This window comes from Chelonia mydas, chromosome 2 (genome assembly GCF_015237465.2).
Source record: "Chelonia mydas isolate rCheMyd1 chromosome 2, rCheMyd1.pri.v2, whole genome shotgun sequence".
Taxonomy (NCBI): domain Eukaryota; kingdom Metazoa; phylum Chordata; order Testudines; family Cheloniidae; genus Chelonia; species Chelonia mydas.
In genome coordinates, this window is record NC_057850.1 from 254,078,894 (window position 1) to 254,102,958 (window position 24,065).

At 44.6% G+C, this 24,065-nt stretch overlaps 1 protein-coding gene across 1 annotated transcript in view; it reads right to left on the bottom strand.

The window, feature by feature from the left end:
* OBSCN (obscurin, cytoskeletal calmodulin and titin-interacting RhoGEF) overlaps positions 1 to 15,349 on the bottom strand; it is a 281,809-nt gene extending 266,460 nt beyond the window's left edge. The window contains exons 1-2 of the mRNA XM_043541677.1: positions 14,218 to 15,349; positions 1,852 to 2,121 (exon numbers count right to left, since the gene is read on the bottom strand). Of these exons, the coding sequence (XP_043397612.1) occupies positions 1,852 to 2,121; positions 14,218 to 15,349 (1,402 nt within the window). The remainder of the gene's footprint in view (positions 1 to 1,851; positions 2,122 to 14,217) is intronic.
* Positions 15,350 to 24,065: the final 8,716 nt, after the last annotated feature.

Sequence of the window (24,065 nt, forward strand, 5' to 3'; positions counted from 1 at the left end):
ATTTCCCATAATGCTTGCACCTCTCAATTTGTTGTCAGGTGTAAATCCTGCATTTGTATATACAAATCTGACAGGGCCCACCAGGTTTTACAGTGGGATACCTCCATGGCCTTCAACTGAAATATAGTCAGACCAGAAATGAAAAGGGCCAAATTCAGTTCTCTAGCTTTTACAACGGTGTATCTCCATTAGTTTCAATGGAGATCATTATAATTTACATAAGTAGAATCAACATCAGATTCATGATCACAGCTATCAGACTTAGATTTCATGTAGGTGAATCAACAAACTTAAAATTAACAGACACTTCTGCAAACATGTCTCTGTGTTTGTGAGAAACCTACACTGGCCCAAACCCTCGATCTCAATACACATCAACCCTAAGCTCCCAAACTTTGGGGAAATTGGCATCTGGATTTGGACCAACATCCAGATTTTGCCCCAGGAGCCTAATGCATATTATGGGGCAAACCAAATCCCTGATGAACAGCCGTAAACTTCAGGAAAGTTTGGATCTGGCTCAATATCTGAACTCTGCAGCTGCAGCTCACATTTAATGGTAACTTTAGTCATACATTTCCTTTTTAACCAGTGCTCCCTATATTGTTAGTATTTATAAGGAGATAAAGCTCTGTAGGGAAGTATGAATAGCATCAAGACTTCAGCACTTTTGAAAACCCCGCCCCATAGTGCAGATGGGAAAACTGAGTCCAGGAATGCTATTTGCCTAAGTCTGTAGAGAAAGTCAGAGGCAGATCTGAGTTTACAGCGTAGGAGTTCTTGGCTTCCAGTCTATTGCTCAGGTGATGGGAGTGAAATTCACCCCTGTGCACACAGCCCATACAAGACTGATACCACTTAAGAGCTAACAATAGTGCTGAAGCAGGATTTAAGTAGTGCCTAGACCCTGGGCCACTCCCTGCCCTGGTGAATTTCACTCTTAGAGAAGTGTGATTGGTACAATCATTAATGTTAGCAATGTTCCTCCTTTCAAATATCCATCTGTGAAGTAGTGATGTAGTCACAGATTTGTTCTAGGGCTGAAGTTCCCTGTTCTCATCACCTCGTGCTGCCTTCCGTGAATTTTCATCACAACCTCTTGAAAAAATGTTCATTGAGAAAAAAATGTTTACATTCTCTTAGCAAAATCATCGCTTTAAGTGGTGAAATGACACTTTCCTGCCTCAGAAAACGGCCTTTTGGTTTTTTGCAAAAAGTGACGAGTGAAAAAGAACTCACTTTTTCTGTCAACCCTACCAAAACATTTACTTTCCCCACCAGTCACCAACGATTGACTTTTGGCCCTACTCTCGAAGTCGTGCTGTGCTCTTGTAACCTGCACTAGGACAGCGTGGCTTTATGCCCCTCCAGTGGCTGGTCCACCCAGAACGTTTCTGAGTTTGCTACTGCTTACAGCTAAAGGACTTGGGGAAGATTTTGGTCAACGGGAGACAGGCCCTTTGGAGCTTTTGACAACCCCAGTAGGTGCCTATTTGCATCTTTAGGCATCTAACTACCTTTAAAAAGCTGGCCCCAAATCCTTTCACCTAAGTGGTACAGACTCATGCTTACAGATTGGGGTGTCCAGGTTCAATCCCCATTAACAACCCCTCAACGGGATCATTCCACTGTGCTTGTAATGCTGCAGGCCTTTTGAAATCACATTCCCAGTACCCTGTGCACCACCCACCAGAGCATAAAATGCAGCTGCAAACGCTCATTTCAACTCCAGATGAAATCATCAGCGCCGTCAGGCAGGCTTTACCTTAGCCCACACAAACAAAAATCTTTAGGGAGCGGGAGGGGGGCACAAAAAGGGAAGGAGAAACCCATTGCAGTGGATTCTCTTACCCTGGACGGTGAGTTCTGCGATGGTCCTGCTCCCCTCCTTCATTTCACAGATGTAGACGGCGTCATCATCCGTGGTGACATTCTGGACGGTGAGCCGGCGGTACGTCCCCTCTTCTTCAATGTTGTACTTCTTGCTCTGCTGGAGTTTGGTCTCCTCTTTGAACCAGGCAGTTTCAGTGCTAGGGACGGGCACCTCACACTGGAAGGTGGCGGATTCTTTCTCCTGAACTTCAACATCCTTCAGTTTTGTCTTGAACGGTATTATGGGCTCTTAGAAATGAGACAAAGGAACAAGAACTTGTGACATCGTTGGGGCACCTAATGTGCAAGTAAGTAAATAGAAATGTGTATGCATTATTAATTATTATTGTTGTTATTGTTATTTGCACTGTAATGGTGTCTAGAGGCCCTAATCATGGATCATGCCCCGTTATCCTGGGCGCTGTATAAACATGCAGTAAACAGACAGTCCTGGCCTTGCAGAACTTACATTCCCTGTTAGTGACAGGACACAACAGGTGAATAAAAAACACTAAGCAAGTGGAGATCTGGGGGAGATAGGACACGGTAACAGTAATAGGGGAATGTGAGCTGAGCCCCCTATGGTGCTGCCATCTGTTGCACAGTTATCAACCAGCAATGTTCTTGAGACATCCCAGCAGAGGGTGAGCCTATGGGAGGGAGTTGAATGGGGGACAGAGTAGTGGCTTTGTAGATTATTTTCAGGGTGTTTGTTCCACACACAAGGGTCAGTGGAGGAGAAAGCACCAAAGTGCTTGGAAGGAGACATGGACCAATGGGGGGCACAGGCTGGCACCACCGGTGGAGCAAATACTGCAGTCAACTCCACGCTAATCGATCTGACAGGTAGGGCAGGACTAAATTATTAGTGGTCTTTATGATAAGGCCAGTGAGCATGTGACTTGTGTGGCAGCCACGGGTGGGACTCCGAGCAGATGACATAGTCAGAACAATGGGCCGGGATGATCTTATGCAGCAACGCAGATCTGGAAATGCTTGCTCTGCGTGCTTTGGAAACTTGGCCTAATAAATACAAATCTGTCTGGGCAGCTGAAGCCAGACAAGATGACACAAACAGGTTTTGTAAGAGTCCACGCCATGCTGGGACATGGCCTCCCAAGGAGGGCATAACAACTGTTCTTGCACATCTTTTGTATGAGGCACTCAGAGCACTTTATAAAGGGAGGGAGGGGTAAGTATTATTATCCACACATTATAGATGTGGAAACAGAGAATGTGGTGGAACAGGGAATGGCACACAGGTCTCCCATGCCGTAGGCTAGTGCTCTAACCACTGGACCATCGTTCTTCAGTGTCAAGACCAGAACTAGGAATAGGACTAGAACCCATGTCACCTAACTCCTCCATCACTGCCTTGGCCATTGGGCCACATGGTTCCTATTTAGGTAGAAAACAGGTTAAAACAGAAGTGCTGAAGCTGATACAGTGTCTTAAGGGGATACATTTTATAAACAAAACAAAGGGATTTATTCATACAGTTTCCACTGCATATTAACAGCAGCTATGTGGCTGAATCACCAGACAATGCTTTGAAAGTGCATCCCTAACACTTCCTAATATTCTGATACACAACTGGGGAGAGATAAATTGACACCCGGTGAAGGCTGTAGGAACAGGTTCTGATAAGAGTAACTGTAAGAAACTCGGTGGCCTTGTAACATTGCTCGAATGGCTAGTGCATGCACGTCACCACTTTCTCTCTACTGGGTCGAACAGCAGTGCCCAGCAAGGGACCATTTAACGCTCTTGGGGCTGGAGGCCCACAAAGATTAGGCCCTAAACCATCCTGGATTTGTGCTTTGGAGGAGGGGAGCCTCCATCCTGTAAACTTCAGAGGCATGTGGAATGTACTTTTGGAAACGAGGTTATTCTACCCAAATGCCTTGCTTCTCAGCAAAGAAGGCATAAAACAGCATCCCCTTTGGGGAGGAAAGGCTAATGTACACACCCGCCTGCTGTGGGGGGAAAGAAGGTGAGAGCCTGTCTCAGCATGCAACACTGCCTCCTGCCTGCTGCACAGTGCACCTTCTAAGAGCAGCTCTGCCAGGAACCCCCCCGTCACTGTCAGGGAGTGGAGGGGTGTGTGGAAGCTTCCTGTGAATGGGGGAGGGGAAGAGGGATAGGAGGGGGAGTGAAGGGAGGTACTGAGACTCGGCAGGGGGAGGGCAGTCAGCTCCAGGCTGCGAAGAAGGGTCCCGGGGGTTCCTACCTGCTCCCGGGGCTGTTCCAGCCACTCTGGGTCCCACTCTCTGCCTCCACCCTGCCTAGGTGTGCATGGGTTTACACAGTACAGAGCCCCCCCGCAAAGGGCCTCATAGAGAGGCCAGTCTAAGTTTACCTAAGTGAGTCAAACCTTCTCTGACCCATTCAGCATGTAAGTTACATTCCTCCCACTAACTGACATGAACCTTGCACCCCACGTCCTGTCACCTCTGAATCTGTCCCTCTGGGAGTGTGAGCTGATGTAACTCAAAAGCTGGGAGGCAAGGACAGAGGGGCAGAGCAGGGAAGCAAAAACCAGAGAGTATAAGACTCCCTGAGTCAAATTCAGTGATGATATAAATGTATAAATTAGAATTTGTGTACACAGAGACACCTGCTTCAGGAAAAATTCATCCGAATTAACTTTTAAAGAGGATTAAAGTGCATTAAATCCCTGTCTCGACACTCTTATTCAGAATTAAAGTGGCCTTAATTCAATTAAGAATAAGAATCTAAATGAAATTAAGGCAACTTTATTTCTGAATAAGAGCATCCACACAAGGGCTTTATGCAGTTGAACTAATTTACTTTACAGTAATACCTTTAGTTAATTTGGATACGTTTTCCTGCTTGTCCCCATGTACTGCGGGGTGTTAATGTAAGGGAATGCAATTTACATGCTGAAGGCATCATAAGGAAGTGTAAGATACACCAATTCCTATTCACTTCTCTATGTGAAGCAATGAGTCAAATTCTAAATCTTAGAACCATAGAATATCAGGGTTGGAAGGGACCTCAGGAGGTCATCTAGTCCAACCCCCTGCTCAAAGCAGGACCAATCCCCAATTTTTGCCCCAGATCCCTAAATGGCCCCCTCAGGGATTGAACTCACAACCCTGGGTTTAGCAGGCCAATGCTCAAACCACTGAGCTATCCCTCCCCTCTTTATCAGTTCCTTTTTCTTTACAATTGCAGAATAGTATCTAAAACAAAATAAGTGCAACTCCATTTGTGGCCCATCAGGCTCATATATATCCTCCAAAAATAGCATAGCATTGTATAGAATCATAGAAGATTAGGGGTGGAAGAGACCTCAGGAGGTATCTAGTCCAATCCCCTGCACAAAGCAGGACCAACCGCAACTAAATCATCCCAGCCAGGGCTTTATCAAGCCGGGCCTCAAAAACCTCTAAGGAAGGAGATTCCACCACCTCCTTAGGTAACCCATTCCAGTGCTTCACCACCCTCCTAGTGAAATAGTTTTTCCTAATATCCAACCTAAACCTCCCCACTGCAACTTGAGACCATTACTCCTCGTTCTGTCATCTGCCACTACTGAGAACAGCCGAGCTCCATCCTCTTTGGAACCCCCCTTCAGGTAGTTGAAGGCTGCTATCAAATCCCCGCCTCACTCTTGTTTTCTGCAGACTAAATAAGCCCAGTTCCCTCAGCCTCTCCTGATAAGTCATGTGCCCCAGCCCCCTAATCATTTTTGTTGCCCTCTGCTGGACTCTCTCCAATTTGTCCACATCCTTTTTATAGTGGAAGGCCCAAAACTGGACGCAATACTCCAGTTGTGGCCTCACCAGTGTCGAATAGAGGGGAATAATCACGTCCCTCGATCTGCTGGCAATGTTTCTACTAATGCAGCCCAATATGCCATTAGCCTTCTTGGCAAGAAGGGCACACTGTTGACTCAAATCCAACTTCTCGTCCACTATAATCCCCAGGTCCTTTTCTGCAGAACTGCTGCTTAGCCAGTCAGTCCCCAGCCTGTAGCAGAACATGGGATTCTTCCTTCCTAAGTGCAAGACTCTGCACTTGTCCTTGTTGAACCTCACCAGATTTCTTTCAGCCCAATCCTCCAATTTGTCTAGGTCACTCTGGACCCTATCCCTACCCTCCAGCGTATCTACCTCCCCCCAGCTTAGTGTCTTCCGCAAACTTGCTGAGGGTACAATCCATCCCATCATGCAGATCATTAATGAAGATGAACAAAAGCGGGCCCCAGGACCAACTACTGGGGCACTCCGCTTGATACTGGCTGCCAACTAGACATCAAGCCACTGATCACTACCTGTTGAGCCAGATGATCTAGTCAGCTTTCTATCCACCTTATGATCCATTCATCCAATCCATACTTTTTAACTTGCTGGCAAGAATACTGTGCAAGACCGTATTAAAAGCTTTGCTAAAGTCAAGATATATCACGTCCATCGCTTTCCCCATATCCACAGAGCCAACTATCTCATCACAGAAGGTAATCAGGTTGGTCAGACAGCTATGTAATGATATGTGCTTGTATTTATGTTATCCAGCCGCTAGGTATCTGTGTGTGCCATATAGAGTTCCAGGCAAAATGTGATCTTTGGTAAATAAGAGAGACAAACCTGGAACTCAAGCAGAGTGGAAGCTGTTTTCATTAATAAATTTGAGACAGGCTGCAATTCTATACATCAGGACAATATAGGCCTACATTAAACCTTCTTTTCTCACTCAGCCCTCTAGCCCAATTTGCTCATCTATCCAATCACCATCAATTCGGCATAATATACACACAATACTTTGCACTTCTGTTGCACCTTCCAGCTTGGGGGTCCTGATGACTTTACCAACATGCCTTAGAACACCTCTCTGTGGTTCTTCAGTATTATCACCTTCATTTTACAGAGGGAGAAACTGAAGCACAGAAAGGGTAAGTGACCTGCTAAAGCCGCACTGTAAGTCAGCATGGCAGGGCAAGGAAAAGAGCATAAGATTCCTGATCCCAGACCCAGCTTTAACCTGACAAGCCATTCTGCCTTGTGGACAGTGAAAATACTCTGCAAGGTCAATATTTCCTCACAGGCATCTGGGGAGAGATGTCTAGAGCACCGGAGATTATTATCTAGGCTGGAGGGTGCGGGGCGGTTATCCTACTTATTCTTGGGAAGGTATCAGCTGTCTAACTATCTTATCATATGATATTGAAATGAAAAAGATCTGTTCTGAGAATGTAAAAGTTGCATGTCATGAGGATGCCAGAGCATGGGATGGGTAAATGACCAACACTACCTATTGACTGAGTGATTGCAGACTTCAAAAATCAAAATTAAAAATTAAATAAAAGAAATTTCTGATTAGTTAGGCAAGTGGAGACTTCTGCTTTTATATTAAACTCTGTTCTTTTGCAAAAAGAAAAGGAGTACTTGTGGCACCTTAGAGACTAACCAATTTATCTGAGCATACGCTTTCGTGAGCTACAGCTCACTTCATCAGATAAATCGGTTAGTCTCTAAGGTGCCACAAGTACTCCTTTTCTTTTTGCGAATATAGACTAACACGGCTGCTACTCTGAAATCTGTTCTTTTGTTAACTCATCCTCCCAACTAGGGCTGTCGATTAAACACAGTTAACTCACGTGATTAACTGAAAAAAATTAATCATGATTAAAAAAATTAATTGTGATTAATCACCATTTTAATCGCTGTTTTAATCACACTGTTAAACAACAGAATACCAATTGAAATTTATTAAATATTTTGGATGTTTTTCTACATTTTCAAGTATATTGATTTCAATTACAACACAGAATACCCTGCTCACTTTATATTATTATTTTTATTACAAATATTTGCACCATAAAAATGATACAGAAAAGAAACAGTATTTTTCAATTCACCTCATGCAAGTACTGTAGTGCAATCTCTTTATCGTGAAAGTGCAACTTACAAATGTAGATATTTTTGTTACATAACTGCACTCAAAAACAAAACAATGCAAAACTTTAGAGCCTACAAGTCCACTCAGTCCTACTTCTCGTTCAGCCAATCACTAAGACAAACGAATTTGTTTATATTTATGGGAGATAATGCTGCCCACTTCTCATTTACAATGGCACCAGAAGGTGAGAACAGGTGTTCACATGGGACTTTTGTAGACAGCACTGCAAGGTATTTATGTGCCAGATATGCTAAACATTCGTATGCCCCTTCATGCTTCGGCCACCATCCATCTGGCATGTAAATATCTTGCGATGCCGGCTACAACAGTGCCATGAGAACACCTGTTCTCACTTTCAGGAGACGTGAACAAGAAGCGGGCAGCATTATCTCCTGAAAATGTAAACAAACTTGCTTTTTTGTATATAATTCAACATTTGTAAGTTCAACTTTCATGATAAAGAGATTGCACTCCAGTACTTGTATGAGGTGAATTGAAAAATATTATTTCTTTTGTTTTTTACAGTGCAAATATTTGTAATCAAAAATAAATATAAAGTGAGCACTGTACACTTTGTATTCGGTGTTAGAATTGAAATCAAAATATTTGAAAATGTAGAAAACATCCAATAATATTTAAATAAATGGTATTCTATTATTGTTTAACAGTGCGATTAATCACAATTAATTTTTAATAGCATGATTAATCGCGATTAATTTTATTAATCACTTGACAGCCCTATTCCCAACAGTTGCCTATTTGGTCCACCTGTCCCCTCCTGTCTGACATCTAGATTCTCATTGGGGCTCTTCTTTATTACTTGTTTTTACAACACCAAGCACAATGGGACTCTGATCCTTGATTGGAGTTCCTAGGCACTATTGTAATATAGGTCATACTTTATATTATGTTTCCATTCATAAATGGTTAATAAATTATCACTAGATGTTATCAGAATGTTACAGATATGAGTAGCATTTGATACAAAGGATTATAAACACATCAGTAAAAGGTGTTATAGATGGTTAAATGTTATGGTTATAAATAACCAATTGGCCTGTCAGACGCTATAACAACTGATTAACCATTTTAAAAAAATCTATGAATAATTTATTCACCCTTTATAAGTAGAAACTTAATAAATAAAATAATAATAATATACTAGTGATCATGATGATGGCAGACTTGGCAAACATAATTATTTTCATTATTATCAGTTAGATATGAACATGGCTGAGAATGCCTAGTCTTGTGAGGACAACCAGAGTGCCTGGCAATTCCACTTCTTACCCACAAATAATAATTCATGTGGGGTGCAGGGTGGCACGTTTTCCCCACTGTTTCAGTGAAGAAAAGCCATCAATTCCTGAGTTTGGATTCTGTAAAAAATTAGAGCTGGTCTGGAATTTTCCATCAATTTTTTTTTTCAGTAGAACATGTGGATTCTTCTGCAACATCTACATTTTCCACAGGAAAATGTTGGTTTTGCTGAAATTTTTCAGTTGCCCATTAGGAAAAGCTAAACAATTCATGTCAAGTTGACCAGAATCGAAACAGTTCAGTTTGTTCAACAAAATCAAAACCTTTTGTTTTGGCTCTGTTTGACATTAATCTTCATCCACCTGAGCCACTGCGGTGCCACGTGGGAGTTGAAGTTTCATTGCTTCATTCTGCTGTTCTCCCCACAGGCTGTGGTCTCCAGTTGGACTATGTCTCCCATGATGCATGGAGGGCTTCCTTCTGTCTGAGTCACAATGACTGCAGTGCATCATGGGAGATGTAGTCCAGTTGGGTGGCTCAGCCCATACAGGAGAATGGAGGCACAAGGCACCTGTACTACAGTTTCCATGAAGCACCGCAGCAGATCAGGTGGATGCAATGTAATGTCCAACTGAATCGAAAGGACATGTTTTGAAAGTTCCAATTAAAACATTTTCAGAAATTTTCATTCCACAAAAAAATTCATTGTTTCTATGTTTCATCTCAATAGGAGATAAAACACATGTCACAATATCAGAATTTCCTGCGGAATGAAAATTCTGATTTTTCATCAGCTCTAGTACAAAATTCTGAGAAAAATGACTGCTGTATTCTTATAGATTCTTTTAAATTGTTTAACATTTACCTGCCTGTTTATAGCCAAAGCAGAGAGAGCCATTATAGATGCTGTTGAATTCAATAATAAATCTCCCAAAGAAAGACAAAATAATACTTGTAAAATATGAGATTGGGAAAAAAAATCTGCCACTTAGGAAAATACTCAATGGAGACCTCTTTCTAGACATGAATAATCAATAGTACGCATGCCTGAGACATAACATTGACGGGCCCCATAAATACGCCCGTATCAGCGTACATAGACATATGTTGCAGGGTCTCGTTGGCCAAAAGGTGGACACTTGGAGAACATTATTGCTGCTTCCTGCCTTATCAAAATAAGGCCTGCTTGTTCAATGAAGATGTGCTGCCCAAATGCAAGGGTGTGGCACACAGACGATTATATAAATAATAGAATAAAGGTTCACTTCTTTGTTACATCTCTTGGGGATGTGTTTTTGGAGGGACTCCTGGTGGCGCAAGGAGTCACTATCCAAAACTTAATTATAACAGTCACACACACATTTTCCATTCATTCCATCGTAGAGCAGAAAGCCTGAACAGAGTAACCGGAACAAAGAAACAAACCATAAACATTTCCACTTTAGCTCTCTGACTCACTTGCGTTGCTTGACAGTGAACACTGATAACTAATATTTTCCACTGGGGCTATGATCAGGGATTTGGCAGTTGCATACTCTCCATGTCACAGGGACTAACGCTAGAGCTTCCAAAAGGAATGTATGAGATGGACACCATTCTAAAACCCTTTTCAATAATGCTATTTCTAGATGTTTTCCAGCACATCTAAGTCTTTCCCCATCCACCAGAGAACACATCATGGAATCATAAAACCACAGGGTTAGAAGGGACCGCAAGGGTCATCTAGTCTAACCCTTGTTGGTGTTTACACCCTGTAGCTTTTATTTCCTTTATTATGTCTAATAATAAATGATAACACAACCTGCAGATGTTTTCTTTTTTAAAAAAATCTACTGGATCACATTCTTTCCTTCAATCTAAAATCATGTAGGATGAGTTATATAGGCGATGAACATAGGGTCTGATCCAAAACCCACTGAAGTCACTGGGAGTCTTTCCACTGAATTCAATGGGCTCTGGATCAGCCCCTAGAGGGCAGTATTTGTTACCCCTAGCTCTGTACCCAAAATTTCCTCATCCTCAGATACAAATGGTCAACAGTAATCCACATAGCTGCTAAAGTCCTCGAAGAGAGGCACCAGTGGGTGTCAAGTCTATTAGCAGGGTTTGTGTGGCAGGGCAGCTGTATGAAACAACATGCAATACTTCCAACAGGTCACGCTCCATCCCTTATCCTCGGTTTAAATGCCCAACAGATTCCAAATACGTGGCCAGTTATATTACAGATGAATATTCAACATTTTAACTTAATATAGAGGGCAGCGATGGCTGAATAACAGGGTGAACCCCACTATATTATGTAAGAATTGTTCTTTGAGGAGGGGGCTGTTGGTCAAAAATTTTGAATTTTTAAAAATTTTCCAACCGACTCTAAATAATAAGGTTGAGAACCTTCAAAATGATCCGCTCAGGCAGAACCTGTTTGGCTTATATCACGGGAATGAGGCCTTAAGGGATTAAGTAAAGTCCTAAACACTAAACAGTTTAAATATACAGACAGCAAAAGTGCAAAACTACTTGGACAGGTTGGTTCCCTGTTCTCCTCCCCCGCCCCCACACCACAGACACAAGACACGGACAGAAAAGTGGGCTGACCTGGCTAACTGGTTTCTTTTCTTCCTTTTTTTTTTTGTTTTTAAAGTGATAATTAGCCTATTTTTGGCTTGCTTCAAAAATGCGAGGGATTTGCATTTCTGGTACACATTAGTGTAAAAAAAAGTGCCAGGGGAAGATTTCATCAACATTTCACAAAAGAAAAAGAAAAAAAAGGGGGGGGGGGGCGATAAAATTTGCAAAATTGCATAAAAACAACTATCCATTTGCTAAGGGAAAGGCGTAGGATCTCTGTCTGCGTGACCTGGGGCTCCTGGTTTAGGAGAATTTACAATAAAATCAGAAAGGCATATTTCCTTCCAGGTTTATAAAGAGTTTGATATTTTGAGGCCAGTCTCCTGCTTTCCTCCACACGGGCAATTCATCCAATAGAACATCTGCATTCATTTTTCAGTGAATTGAGTGCTGGTTACAGTTTGACATCCCTGGAGACAGCGGTAGCCTGTGTAGCCCACATAACGGGTACAACACGGGCAGGAGCAGGGCAAGCTGCCCCAGTGCTATGCCTCTGACTGGGAGAGGCTAGTTCTAGGGGTGGAAGAGCAAAATGGGTCTCTGGACCTATTCAGGCCTTGTCCCCTCTGCTGAACCTGCCTGCAAGGGACCCAGTGATGCGGCCCTACCATTTGTGAGGACATCTGTTGACACAGAACGCGACAGAGGCTGGCCGTCAGACAGCTAGTGGATTGAAGCAAGCTTCCATGACTGCCTGTTCCAGCATCTGACGCAGGTGAGCGGACTGGCCTCCAGCCAAGCCCCTTGCAGGAGGAGGCATTTCCCAGCGTGCCCTGTGTGGAAGACAGAGCGAACAGCGTGCTGCGCATGTAAACAGCAGGCTGCTGTTGTGTGGGCTGGAATTTGGCCGGCAGCTTGATGTTCCGGGGGGGGCCCATCCCTGCATTCAGGTGCGTTGGCATTATGCTTGGCCTTGTGGGATGGATTCCCAAGGCAGGGACTGCCTTGCACCTCCAAATTGAGCCCCTGCACAATGGTCAGGTCCTGAGTCCCATCCTGTGAGGTGCTGGCCACCTCCTGGGAGAGGCCAAGTGCCCTCACTGAAATCAACAGGAGCCAAGGACGTTCTGTGCCTTCCCGACATCGCTTAGCGCCTCATAGGACTGAGCTCCTGGGGCCTCCCCCCATCACAGTGAATGGGAGGCTTGCCATGGACCTCCATGGGAGCAGGAGTAGGCCCCATATGGAGCAGCAGCGATGGACTCTGGAGATGAGCCCCCTGGATTTTCCCTGACAGGAAAGACAGTGGCTGTGACCCCAGGCCATAAGCTAAGTGGGTGAAGGAGGCGCTAAATGCTGGGGACAAACTGGAGGCTAAAAAAACTAAATTGAGGCTATTAAAGGACACTGGGTAGAGAACACAAAAACCTTATTCAGTCTTAATTCCAGCAAATGTATTTTGTTGCTAATTCTTGTGGTTTTATTGTGTGCCTTGCTCTATTTGGTGCTTTCCTGAAAACCCCAGCTCCTGCAGTCATGTGATTATATTAGACTCTCCGCTTACAGGTTTGTTTGTTTTTTTAAAGTAAGTTTCTAGCCTTCATGGCGGCAAAGAAAAGCTTGAAAACATGAACCATAAAGACTTAAAAAAAAAAACCCACAACCCACAGTGGGCAAATAAAAAGAAACCAACTTTTTTTTTCTTTTTTTTTTAAATCTCATGATTTTTGAATGCCTAGGGTTGGCGATGCTGCTGTATCTTTTCAAACACTGATTAGCAAAATGCACTTGTGTTAGAATGCTGTCCAGTATTACAGATAATAGGGAATGTGCCGAAAAACTCTCATGTAGAATTTAATATTCTATTGTTCCAGCCCATTTTTCCAGACAGAAATCATTTTCCAGGAAATCATCATTTTTGCATTAAAAAAAAAATACCAAGGAAAATTCTCACACGTAAATTCATTTTTCACAGGGACATTTTAGAGTGCAAATGGGTGACTCCGAAATTTTGGATGATGAGAGAACTGTTTACAGATTCAAAACTGAGTAAGAAAACTTTCTTTACGGAGGAGTTCATTTAGTATTTGTCACACTCTTCTACCAGAATCTCATTCCATTTCCACTGAAGTCAATGGAAAGACTGTCAGCAAGGTTTGCTGGCCTTTTAAGGGAGTTCCCAGGTCCAGCTCTGCCCTGTTCCAGGTTTCTGCCCAGAACTAATGCATTCTGGGGATGGTAGTTCCAGGGGCACATGGGAATTGTAGGTCCTGCAGCAAAGCATGCTGGGAAAAGGGGCAGGAATAGAAGGTAATGGTGAGAGATGGCTCCATTGAGAAGAGAGACCTAGGAAGGAGCCAGAGCTTTAGGGAGTCCAGGATAGACTGAGGGGAAGACTTGGATGGAAGGAATTCCCTCTATAGCCATTTGGAAACAGTTGTGTGAGAGACGTGGATAAACCAAAGGGAGTAAAAACTAGAGACATTACTAGTTCTCCTGTCACTGAACCACATCCCCACTGGTTCACATCCCCACTGATGACAAAAGGGAGTATGAACAGGCCCCAATGGATAAGTAAACATAACTGCTCACCTCTGACAGTGACCAGCACGGAGCTGTAGGTCTGCCCTGCCAGGTTGGAGGCTGTGCAGGTGTAGAGCCCGTTATCGACCTGCTTGCAGAAAAGGATCTTCAGCACAAAGTTCTCCTGTTCATCCTCATACACAAAGTGCCGGCGCCCCTCTGTAATCACCTCGCCATCCTTCTTCCACACAATCTCCGGCTTTGGCTCTCCTGTTACATAGCAGCTCAGCTTGGCGTGCTTCCCCTCCGTCACGTTGAAGGTACGCGTCAGCACCCCGAAGGTGGCGTTGCGGGCTGATTTGGTGGTGAGACTGGCAGCCCTCTCGTAATCCAGAGAAAGGCTGAGACCAATACCAGACAGCCCCTCTGTAGCAGAGTACATTGGGGCAGCCATGGGATCAGCGGCTGCAAGCATGGACGTGTCCATCTTCCTGATTTCCTCCCGCCTCTTTTGCAAATGAGACAGCAAGGAGGCAGTCTTGCCGTAGCCTGTGTCTAGATGGCTGCTGCTCGGACTGTAAGAACCATGCGTGTCCACCACCAAGGTGGCGGTAGCACTGGCAGAGCCAATGGGGTTCTCCGCCCGACACACATATGTCCCACTGTCCCCCAACCGAGCACACTGGATCTTGAGAGCATTTGACTCCCCGAGGGACTCAATCTGGAAGCGGTTGGAGTCAGACCAGCCCCTCACGTGCCTCCCATCTTTCTCCCAGTTCACAGAGAGGGGCGTGCTGCCCTGGACTTTACATTTGAACGTAACATCGTCTCCCAGGGTCACTCTGATGGAGGATGGTTTCTGGATGAAGTAAGGGGCCGATTCCGTCACCATCATCTCCTCCCCAACTTTGATACTGACAGCAGTAAAAGCTTCCCCAATGGTGTTCTTGGCCCTGCAGATATACTGACCACTGTCCTCTAAGCTCAGGTCATAAATTGTTAGCCGGTACAGATCACCATCTTCCACCATTTTAAACCTTCCCCCCGACTGGATCGGAAGCTTATCCTTTTCCCAGCTCACGAGCGGGACGGGGTTTCCCACAATCTGGCAGCTCAGGGTGACATCCTTTCCCACCGACACCATGAAGGCCTTAGGCCGAGTCAGGAACCTTGGGGCTCCACTGAAGGAACTGTAATCCATCTTGGTTTCCTAGGAAAACAGAAGGACCAAGAGAAAGCTGATATACATGGGTGTGCACACAGTGTCTGCTTTGTCTTTATACAGTGATGCCAATACACGTATTCACATAAAGCAACAAGATGAGCAATAGCTATCAGTCCACTGCGTTTCCACCACCGATTTTGCGTGATCAGTCAGCAAGTTTTAGGGACATTACAGGTCTTCTATGGATAATTCAATTTGGGCTCAATAGTATTAATCACTTATGTAAAACGGGCAAGTGATTCCCTCTACCATAGGAATCACTGTGTGAAATTCAAGGGCCTGTGTTGTGTAGGAGGTCAGACTAGACGATCGTAATAGTCCCTTCTAGCCTTAGAATCTATGCACTAGCAAAACAAAACAGCACTAATGGGTTATAATTTATGGACTGTTTTTTAACCAAGGACCATCAGATATCCATGATATATTTATGGATTGGTAGGAATGTGACATCAAGGATACTTCTCCCCACACTCTCTTCTTCTCTTCACACCCACCTTTGCATCTCTCTGTCTCCCCTTCATCTCTCAACTTGTTCTCCTTCTATCCTTTCATCAACATTTCACCTTCATCTCTCTTTATCCTCTTCATTCCCACCTCTCTCTGCTTTTCTCTTCATCCATTCTATGTCCTCCTCCCTCCCCTTCCACATGTCTTGTCCTCTGTGGGCAGCAGAGAACACCATGTTCATGGGCTAGCTCAGTCCTGAGAAGGACATTCCACCCAGCAGGGGGCAGTGTTTAGAGGGACAGACAGACAAGCTTAGTGTATTGTTGGTGATATCCTCTTTATTCCTCAATTGCTATGTAAGACAACCGTTTAACTCTGGCTAATTTCTCACTGAGGACAGCTAGTGAGTGGCAGCCACTTGCACCTCCTGGAGAAAATGCAAAATCATGGCTTGAGCATTTCCAAAGGTCATTGCAAGTTTGAATCTAAATGGGTGTCAGGCTCCTCAAAAAAGTTTGGCTGAAAGCTCTCGGAAAGATTTCTCACTTGTTGCCTGCCTACTTTGCGCTACCTTAAATACTTGCTGTGCAATAGCTCCCAGCTGTGCAAAGACAGATCAGCAAAGGGAAAATAATTGAAGTACTGCTTGGAACTAAAGGTCAGGACAATTCTGACACTGCCTTGTCTTGCGAAAGTTAAAAGCAATGGGCAGCAGCTCTAATCATTACTGTAGTGTTCACACGTACGCCTCTGCAGAACTGAAAAGCAATGTTACAGACATTAACCCATTTGAACTTCCGAATGGATTCCGCACAGCACATGTCCCCTTGGGAGCCTACTCACATTTCTTTACTAGCCCTGACATGGATTCCTGGCTGGCTGTTTTTCTGCTGCTGGGGTGGGATCTCTTTTCCCTAAGTGGGAACGAATGAAGGAGCTTCCTTCATGGATTTGGCTAGCATATACAGGGAGGACTACAGAGCTAGCTAATGGCTGGCAATAGCAAAACTCCACTGGGAACAGGATTGGGCCCTGTCTTAGCATGCTGTAAAGAGAACAAGCTTGCCAGCTATCGCTGTAGGTCCCAATTCAGTTCGTTACTATATCTACTAAGTCCTATCATGCCAAATAACCCGTCCCTGCTGGGGATTCTAATACCCATTGAGCTATATTTGAGGCCTCTAATTAGTGATAATTGCCAATCTTTTTATATCCTTGATTTTATTTACCTTCAACTTCCCACACAAAGCAGTTCAATGACTGGCATTGTGGACTGCAGTTCATCTCAATAACTCAGAAAGGAAACATTAGGCAGTCAGTGGGATAGAAATATCCTCTATAATCCTGCAGCAGTTTGGCTTCCCTGCCTGCCACCAACCCACCCACCAAATCACCCAATGACAAATGCTCTCAGGATTCCCCCACACACTCACACTGGAGATCAGTAGGATCAGGCCTAAAAACTCTTGAGAGAATGATTCACCATTTCTACAGCTGCTTTTTTCCCCTTCTCTCCTCTGACTCATATTTCAATGTTGACATCAGTTCCAAAATCAGTTCTGAGCAAGGAATCGGGACTCCTGGGTTCTATTCCCAGCTCTGCCACTGGCCTGCTGCGTGACCTTGAACAAGTCACTTTGACACTCTGTGCCTCAGTTTCCCCTCCCACCCTTTTCCTGCCTTAGCTATTAAAACTGTCAACTCATCACTCTCACAATGTGTTTGCACAGCATCTAGCATCACTATACTACAAATAATGCTTAGCAATAAAAATGAATCATCAGTATCTCTTTCCCTAGTTGGAGATCAAAACACCAGCCTCCCAGAAGCAATTATATGTTGGTAAAGTACTAGGAAATCATGGGATAAATGTAGATTCACAATTGCAGCAACTGGATTAATGTATTTACGATTATTATTATTATTATTGAATTATTATTATTGATATTTTATTGAAATAATAAAGCTATCCTTGAGACTCTTAGGAGGCCTTAGAAGCCCACCTGGACCAATAATTAATGTCATCTTCCTTTCATACACAAACTTTATAACGATAATATTCATTAATAAAACATCATTTTCTTTTCCTTCCTGCAATGTGTCACTGTTCAAGCTCATTGGAAACTTTACATTTGACAGAAAATGGCTTTTTGACAAAACAGAAATTTTTGTGAAGATAAAAAAATTCCATTTTTGCTGAAAATGTTCGGGGTTTCATCAAAAACATCCAAAACCCACAAACCAATTTCACCTCCCAGGTTTTGGCCAGCAAAAACGGAAGGTTTTCCGTTTTAAACCCAAAGACATCCATGTTTGCTCTCTCAATGCCAAACAAGTAAATAAATATATAAACATTTTAAAAATAAAATAAAAACGTTTTCAGTTTTCATTTTTTCAACAAAAAAATTGGAAGAAAATTTTCTATGAAAATGAAAACATTTTCACTGAAAATTTTCATGGGGGAAAAAAAAGGCATTTCCTGATCAACCATAGTCTCCATTGCTTTCTGCTCGACAGAACGTTGGACCAGTTCCTGTGCGCAGGACAGCCCCCTAGTGGCTGCAGCCTGAAGAGGATGTGAACCCTAAAGCTACTACCACAGAGACATCATAGGATTTATGCTGACTTTAGAAACCTGCTTACACTTCCCTCCTGAGATAGGGAGAAATGCCGTGTCAAGAAACATTGCTTGTCAAAAGTGAACATAGAGGACCATGTCCCACACTGGCCTGGAGGTTTGTGCATGTATGTTTAGCGCACCCCATGGCTACTGTGAAATTCAACTCCTTCTCCACCACATTATTTTTTAATCTTTAAAATACATTTATCATAAATATTAGGAAAAACTTTTTCACTAGGAGGGTGGTGAAACACTGGAATGCGTTACCTAGGGAGGTGGTAGAATCTCCTTCCTTGGAAGTTTTTAAGGTCAGGCTTGACAAAGCCCTGGCTGGGATGATTTGATTGGGGATTGGTCCTGCTTTGAGCAGGGGGTTGGACTAGATGACCTCCTGAGGTCCCTTCCAACCCTGATATTCTATGATTCTATGATTTATAAAACTACAAGTGGGAAAATTACAGCAGTGGTTAACAGATGTACATATGCACCCTGCGGGCAATCCAGAGCTCACTGAAGAGAATGGCGATCGGGGAAGGTCCCGGACGATTGGAAAAAGGCAAATATAATGCCCATCTTTTAAAAAAGGGTAGGAATAAATGGTAAATTTTCAGAATAGAGAGGGGTACCTAGTGGTGTTCCCCAAGGGTCAGTCCTAGGACCAATCCTATTCAACTTATTCATAAATGATCTGGAGAAATGGGTAAACAGTGAGGTGGCAAAGTTTGCAGATGATACTAAACTGCTCAAGATAGTTAAGACCAAAGCAGACTGTGAAGAACTTCAAAAAGATCTCACAAAACTAAGCGATTGGGCAACAAAATCGCAAATGAAATTTAATGTGGATAAATGTAAAGTAATGCACATTGGAAAAAATAACCCCAAGTATACATACAATATGATGGGGGATAATTTAGCTACAACTAATCAGGAAAAAGATCTTAGAATCATCATGGATAGTTCTGCGAAGACGTCTGCGCAGAGTGCAGCGGCAGTCAAAAAAACAAACAGGATGTTAGGAATCGTTAAAAAAGGGATCGAGAATAAGACAGAGAATATCTTATTGCCCTTATATAAATCCATGGTACGCCCACATCTTGAATACTGCGTACAGATGTGGTTTCCTCGTCTCAGAAAAGATATACTGGCATTAGAAAAGGTTCAGAAAAGGGCAATTAAAATGATTAGGGGTTTGGAACGGGTCCCATATGAGGAGAGATTAAAGAGGCTAGGACTTTTCAGCTTGAAAAAGAGGAGACTAAGGGGGGATATGACAGAGGTCGAAAAAATCATGAGTGGTGTGGAGAAAGTGAATAAGGAAAAGTTATTTACTTGTTCCCATAATATAAGAACTAGGGGCCACCAAATGAAATTAATGGGCAGCAGGTTTAAAACAAATAAAAGGAAGTTGTTCTTCACACAGTGCACAGTCAACCTGTGGAACTCCTTGCCTGAGGAGGTTGTGAAGGCTAGGACTATAACAGGGTTTAAAAGAGAACTGGATAAATTCATGGAGGTTAAGTCCATTAATGGCTATTAGCCAGGATGGGTAAGGAATGATGTCCCTAGCCTCTGTTTGTCAGAGGGAGGAGATGGATGGCAGGAGAGAGATCACTTGATCATTACCTGTTAGGTTCACTCCCTCTGGGGCACCTGGCATTGGCCACTGTCAGTAAACAGTATACTGGGCTGGATGGACCTTTGGTCTGACCCAGTATGGCCATACTTATTGTTCTTATGGAAAAAGGAGAATCTGGGGAACTACAGACAGGTCAGTCTCAGCTTAGTCCCTGGAAAAATCATGGGGCAGGTCCTCAAGGAAACCATTCTGAAGCACTTGGAGGAGAGGAAGGTGATCAGCCTTGTCTGGGATGATCAGCCCTGGCTGGGATGATTTAGTTGGGGATTGGTCCTGCTTTGAGCAGGGGGTTGGACTAGATGACCTCCTGAGGTCCCTTCCAACCCTGATATTCTATGATTCTATGATCAGGAACAGTCAACATGGATTCACCAAGGGCAAGTCATGCCTGACCAACTTGATTGCCTTCTATGATGAAATAACTGGCGCTGTGGATATGGGGAAAGCAGTGGACGTGATATATCCTGACTTTAGCAAAGCTTTTGATACGGTCTCCCACAGTATTCTTGCCAGCAAGTTAAAGAAGTATGGATTGGATGAATGGACTATAAGGTGGATAGAAAGCTGGCTAGATCGTTGGGCTCAACAGGTAGTGATCAATGGCTCCATGTCTAGTTGGCAGCCGGTATCAAGCGGAGTGCCCCAGGGGTCAGTCCTGCGGACGGTTTTGTTCAACATCTTCATTAATGATCTGGATGATGGGATGGATTGCACCCTCAGCAAGTTTGCGGATGACACGAAGCTGGGGGCGGGGGGAGGTAGATACGCTGGAGCATAGGGATAGGGTCCAGAGGGACCTAGACAAACTGGAGGATTACGCTAAAAAAAATCTAATGAGGTTCAACAAGGACAAGTGCAGAGTGCCGCACTTAGGACGGAAGAATCCCATGCACTGCTACAAACTAGGGACCGACTGGCTAAGCGGCAGTTCTGCAGAAAAAGACCTGGGGATTACAGTGGACGAGAAGCTGGATTTGAGTCAGCAGTGTGCCTTTCTTGCCAAGAAGGCTAACGGCATCTTGGGCTGCATTAGTAGAAACATTGCCAGCAGATTGAGGGAAGTGATTATTCCCCTCTGTTCAACACTGGTGAGGCCACATCTGGACTTATTTAGTCTGCAGAAAACAAGAGTGAGGGTGGGATTTGATAGCAGCCTTCAACTACCTGAAGGGGGGTTCCAAAGAGGATGGAGCTCAGCTGTTCTCAGTGGTGGCAGATGACAGAATGAGGAGGAATGGTCTCAAGTTGCAGTGGGGGAGGTCTAGGTTGGATATTAGGAAAAACTATTTCACTAGGAGGGTGGTGAAGCACTGGAATGCGATACCTAGGGAGGTGTGCAATCTCCATCCTTAGAGGTTTTTAAGGCCCAGCTTGACAAAGCCCTGGCTAGGATGATTTTGTTGGGGTTGGTCCTGCTTTGAGCAGGGGGTTGGACTAGATGATCTCCTGAGGTCTCTTCCAAACCTAATCTTCTATGATTCTATGAATGGGAATTTCCATTGAAATCAATGGGCTTTGGATCAGGCCCTTTGAAATTAATGCACCAGGGACTTTGGGAAAGGGACTGTGTTTTTGTTCTGTGTTTATACAGCGCCTAGCACAATGGGGTCCTGGTCCAGGACTAGGGCTCCTAGGTGCTATTTTAAGATTAGATAGCTAGACAGACAGACTAATGTCCTATCCTTCATCATTAACTTATCTGAGCGACAGGCTACAATATGTTAACAATGTACTTGTATCAAAATAAAAAGCCATTGATGTGAGAGATGGAAATGACCTGTTAGGTCTTCTAGTCCTCCTCAGACCCCCTACTAGTACATGATTGTTCCTGACAATACGTTCAAGTGTGTTAACCTGGGTAACTCCAGAGCCAAACCAAAGATGCTTCACCCCTTATTCAAATATGAGTTTATATATCTACTATTTATGCTATTTTAAATGTTGGAGGTGAAGTGGGGTTGAGCTGGCTGGAGAGGTTTGTGCTGTCAGCTCCACGCGTGGTGGGTCTGTGAACCCTGCATGGCCAGGCTCAGGGAGTTGGCCATGCACAGGGCTAACAGCCTGAGCCCCGCATGCATGGGGCTGACAGCTCACGACCCCCACATAATAACCTCATGACCCCCTGATGGGTCATGACCCCCAGTTTGAGAATGCCTGAAGTAAACAGACAGTGCGAGTCACGTGGTGTGCCTGGCCTGGAGCCAGCCAGTGGCCCTTTCAGTGAACAACAGCTTCATCACCACGGCACATCAGGGTCCCTGAACACAGATTTTTCCCACCCTGTCACAAGCAAAAGAACACCCTTCTGTGGGTGTACTGTGCAAATGGACAATGGGCCTTGGGGACTCAGGCAGGAGTCCAGGGCAGAGCACCTGCCTGCTGGTCTGGAAAGGACTGCTTTCCGTGGGGGAAGGTTCAAGGACTGAGGAGTGGGCATAAAGACAAGAGTTTATCTGGGAAGTATGGGAAGGCGAATGCATCTGCAGGCCCTGGCTTTGGTCTTGGGAGGAAGACTCTAGCCAGGGGAGGGACGCTGGGAGGTGAGTTTCTCTCATGGAATGAGGAGCACAAGAATTCTCAGTTCCTAATCCCCCTGGCATCCATCTCCCATCCCCCCAAAGCACCCCGCTCCTTACCACTACTGGTGCTTTCGTGCTCTCACAATCCGCCTGCTTGGGCACGCGCTCCCATCTAGCCAGCATCCGAGATGCTGGAAACTCTCCAAGCCCTGCATGGGCCCCTCCCCTCTCAAACCCTCACACCATTTGGAAGTGGCTGTGTTCTAAAACCAGAGACCCTCCATATTTCTCTTTTTATATTGGGCTGGGCTGGTGCCATGATTGCACCAGACTGGAGTGTAAAGTAAGTGTCTCTGAAATGCTTGACCCCCCCGCAGGCTGAAGGCTAACTGGGTCTGGCTCCACCAAAATTTCAGTTCCCCATCCCCTGCAAGGCAGACTCTCCTTCCAGCCTCCCCTGGCTAGAGTCTTCCACCCATGCCCAGACCCAGTCTCAGAGGTGGATTCTCCTTCTCACACCTCCCAAATAAACTCTTGTCTTGTCTATATGCCGACTCCTGAATCCTTGAAGCTCCCCACAAGTGAAGCAACCCTTTCCACCAGTCCAGAAGGCAAGTGCTCTGCCCTGGACGACTGAGTCCATGTCCTCCTTCTATTGTAAGACCAAGATCCTGAGGTTCCTGCCTGTTATCCACCCCTGCCCTGGCCTCTACCAGCACTCACTGATCCATCATTCTGAACTGTCCTTTCTCCATCACTACTATCAGAGCAAGATTCACACATTGAAATCTACAGACTGTCTTTATTATTTCAGATGAGTTTCTATAGCGCCTGTCACTGTGGCAGGAAGGAAGGACTGAGCACTCAGGAGATTTGGGTTCCATGCCCTGTTCAGCCACAGGCTTCCCGTGTGACATTGGGTGAGTCACCTAATCTCTCTGGGCCTCAGTTCCCCATCTGTACAGTGGGGATAATAGCAATGCCCTGCCTCCCAGGGGTGTTGAAAGGATAAAATCCAGTTGTGATTGTGGGGCACTCAGTAATGAAGGGCTGTAACAGGGTTGGCAGCCACCCAAGCACCAGCGCATGGCCAGGGCTGCTAATAATTTCTCCCTCAAAGAGCTCCTAATACAGACTCCACACACTTTTCTGAGGTCAAAACACCCCTCTTTAGAGTGTGGGTTCATTCACAGCCAATAACTCCAAGACCCAAATTAACGTTTTGCTTCCTGGCCCCCGGCCTCCTTGCCTGGAGAGCTTTCACTCTTTCCCTTGCTTGCCCAGGATCTCTCCTGTCTTAGTAGGCTACTCCCAGCCCTTCCAGGCTGGAATCTTAGTCTCAAATCCCAGGACGCTGCTGGGCCTGCTCATTCCTAGCAGTCTTTGATCTACTAGAACATTCTCCCCTATTGCAGCCACCTGCTGCCCTTTACAGGGATTTACCCAGGGGTGAAAGTAATTTAACGGACT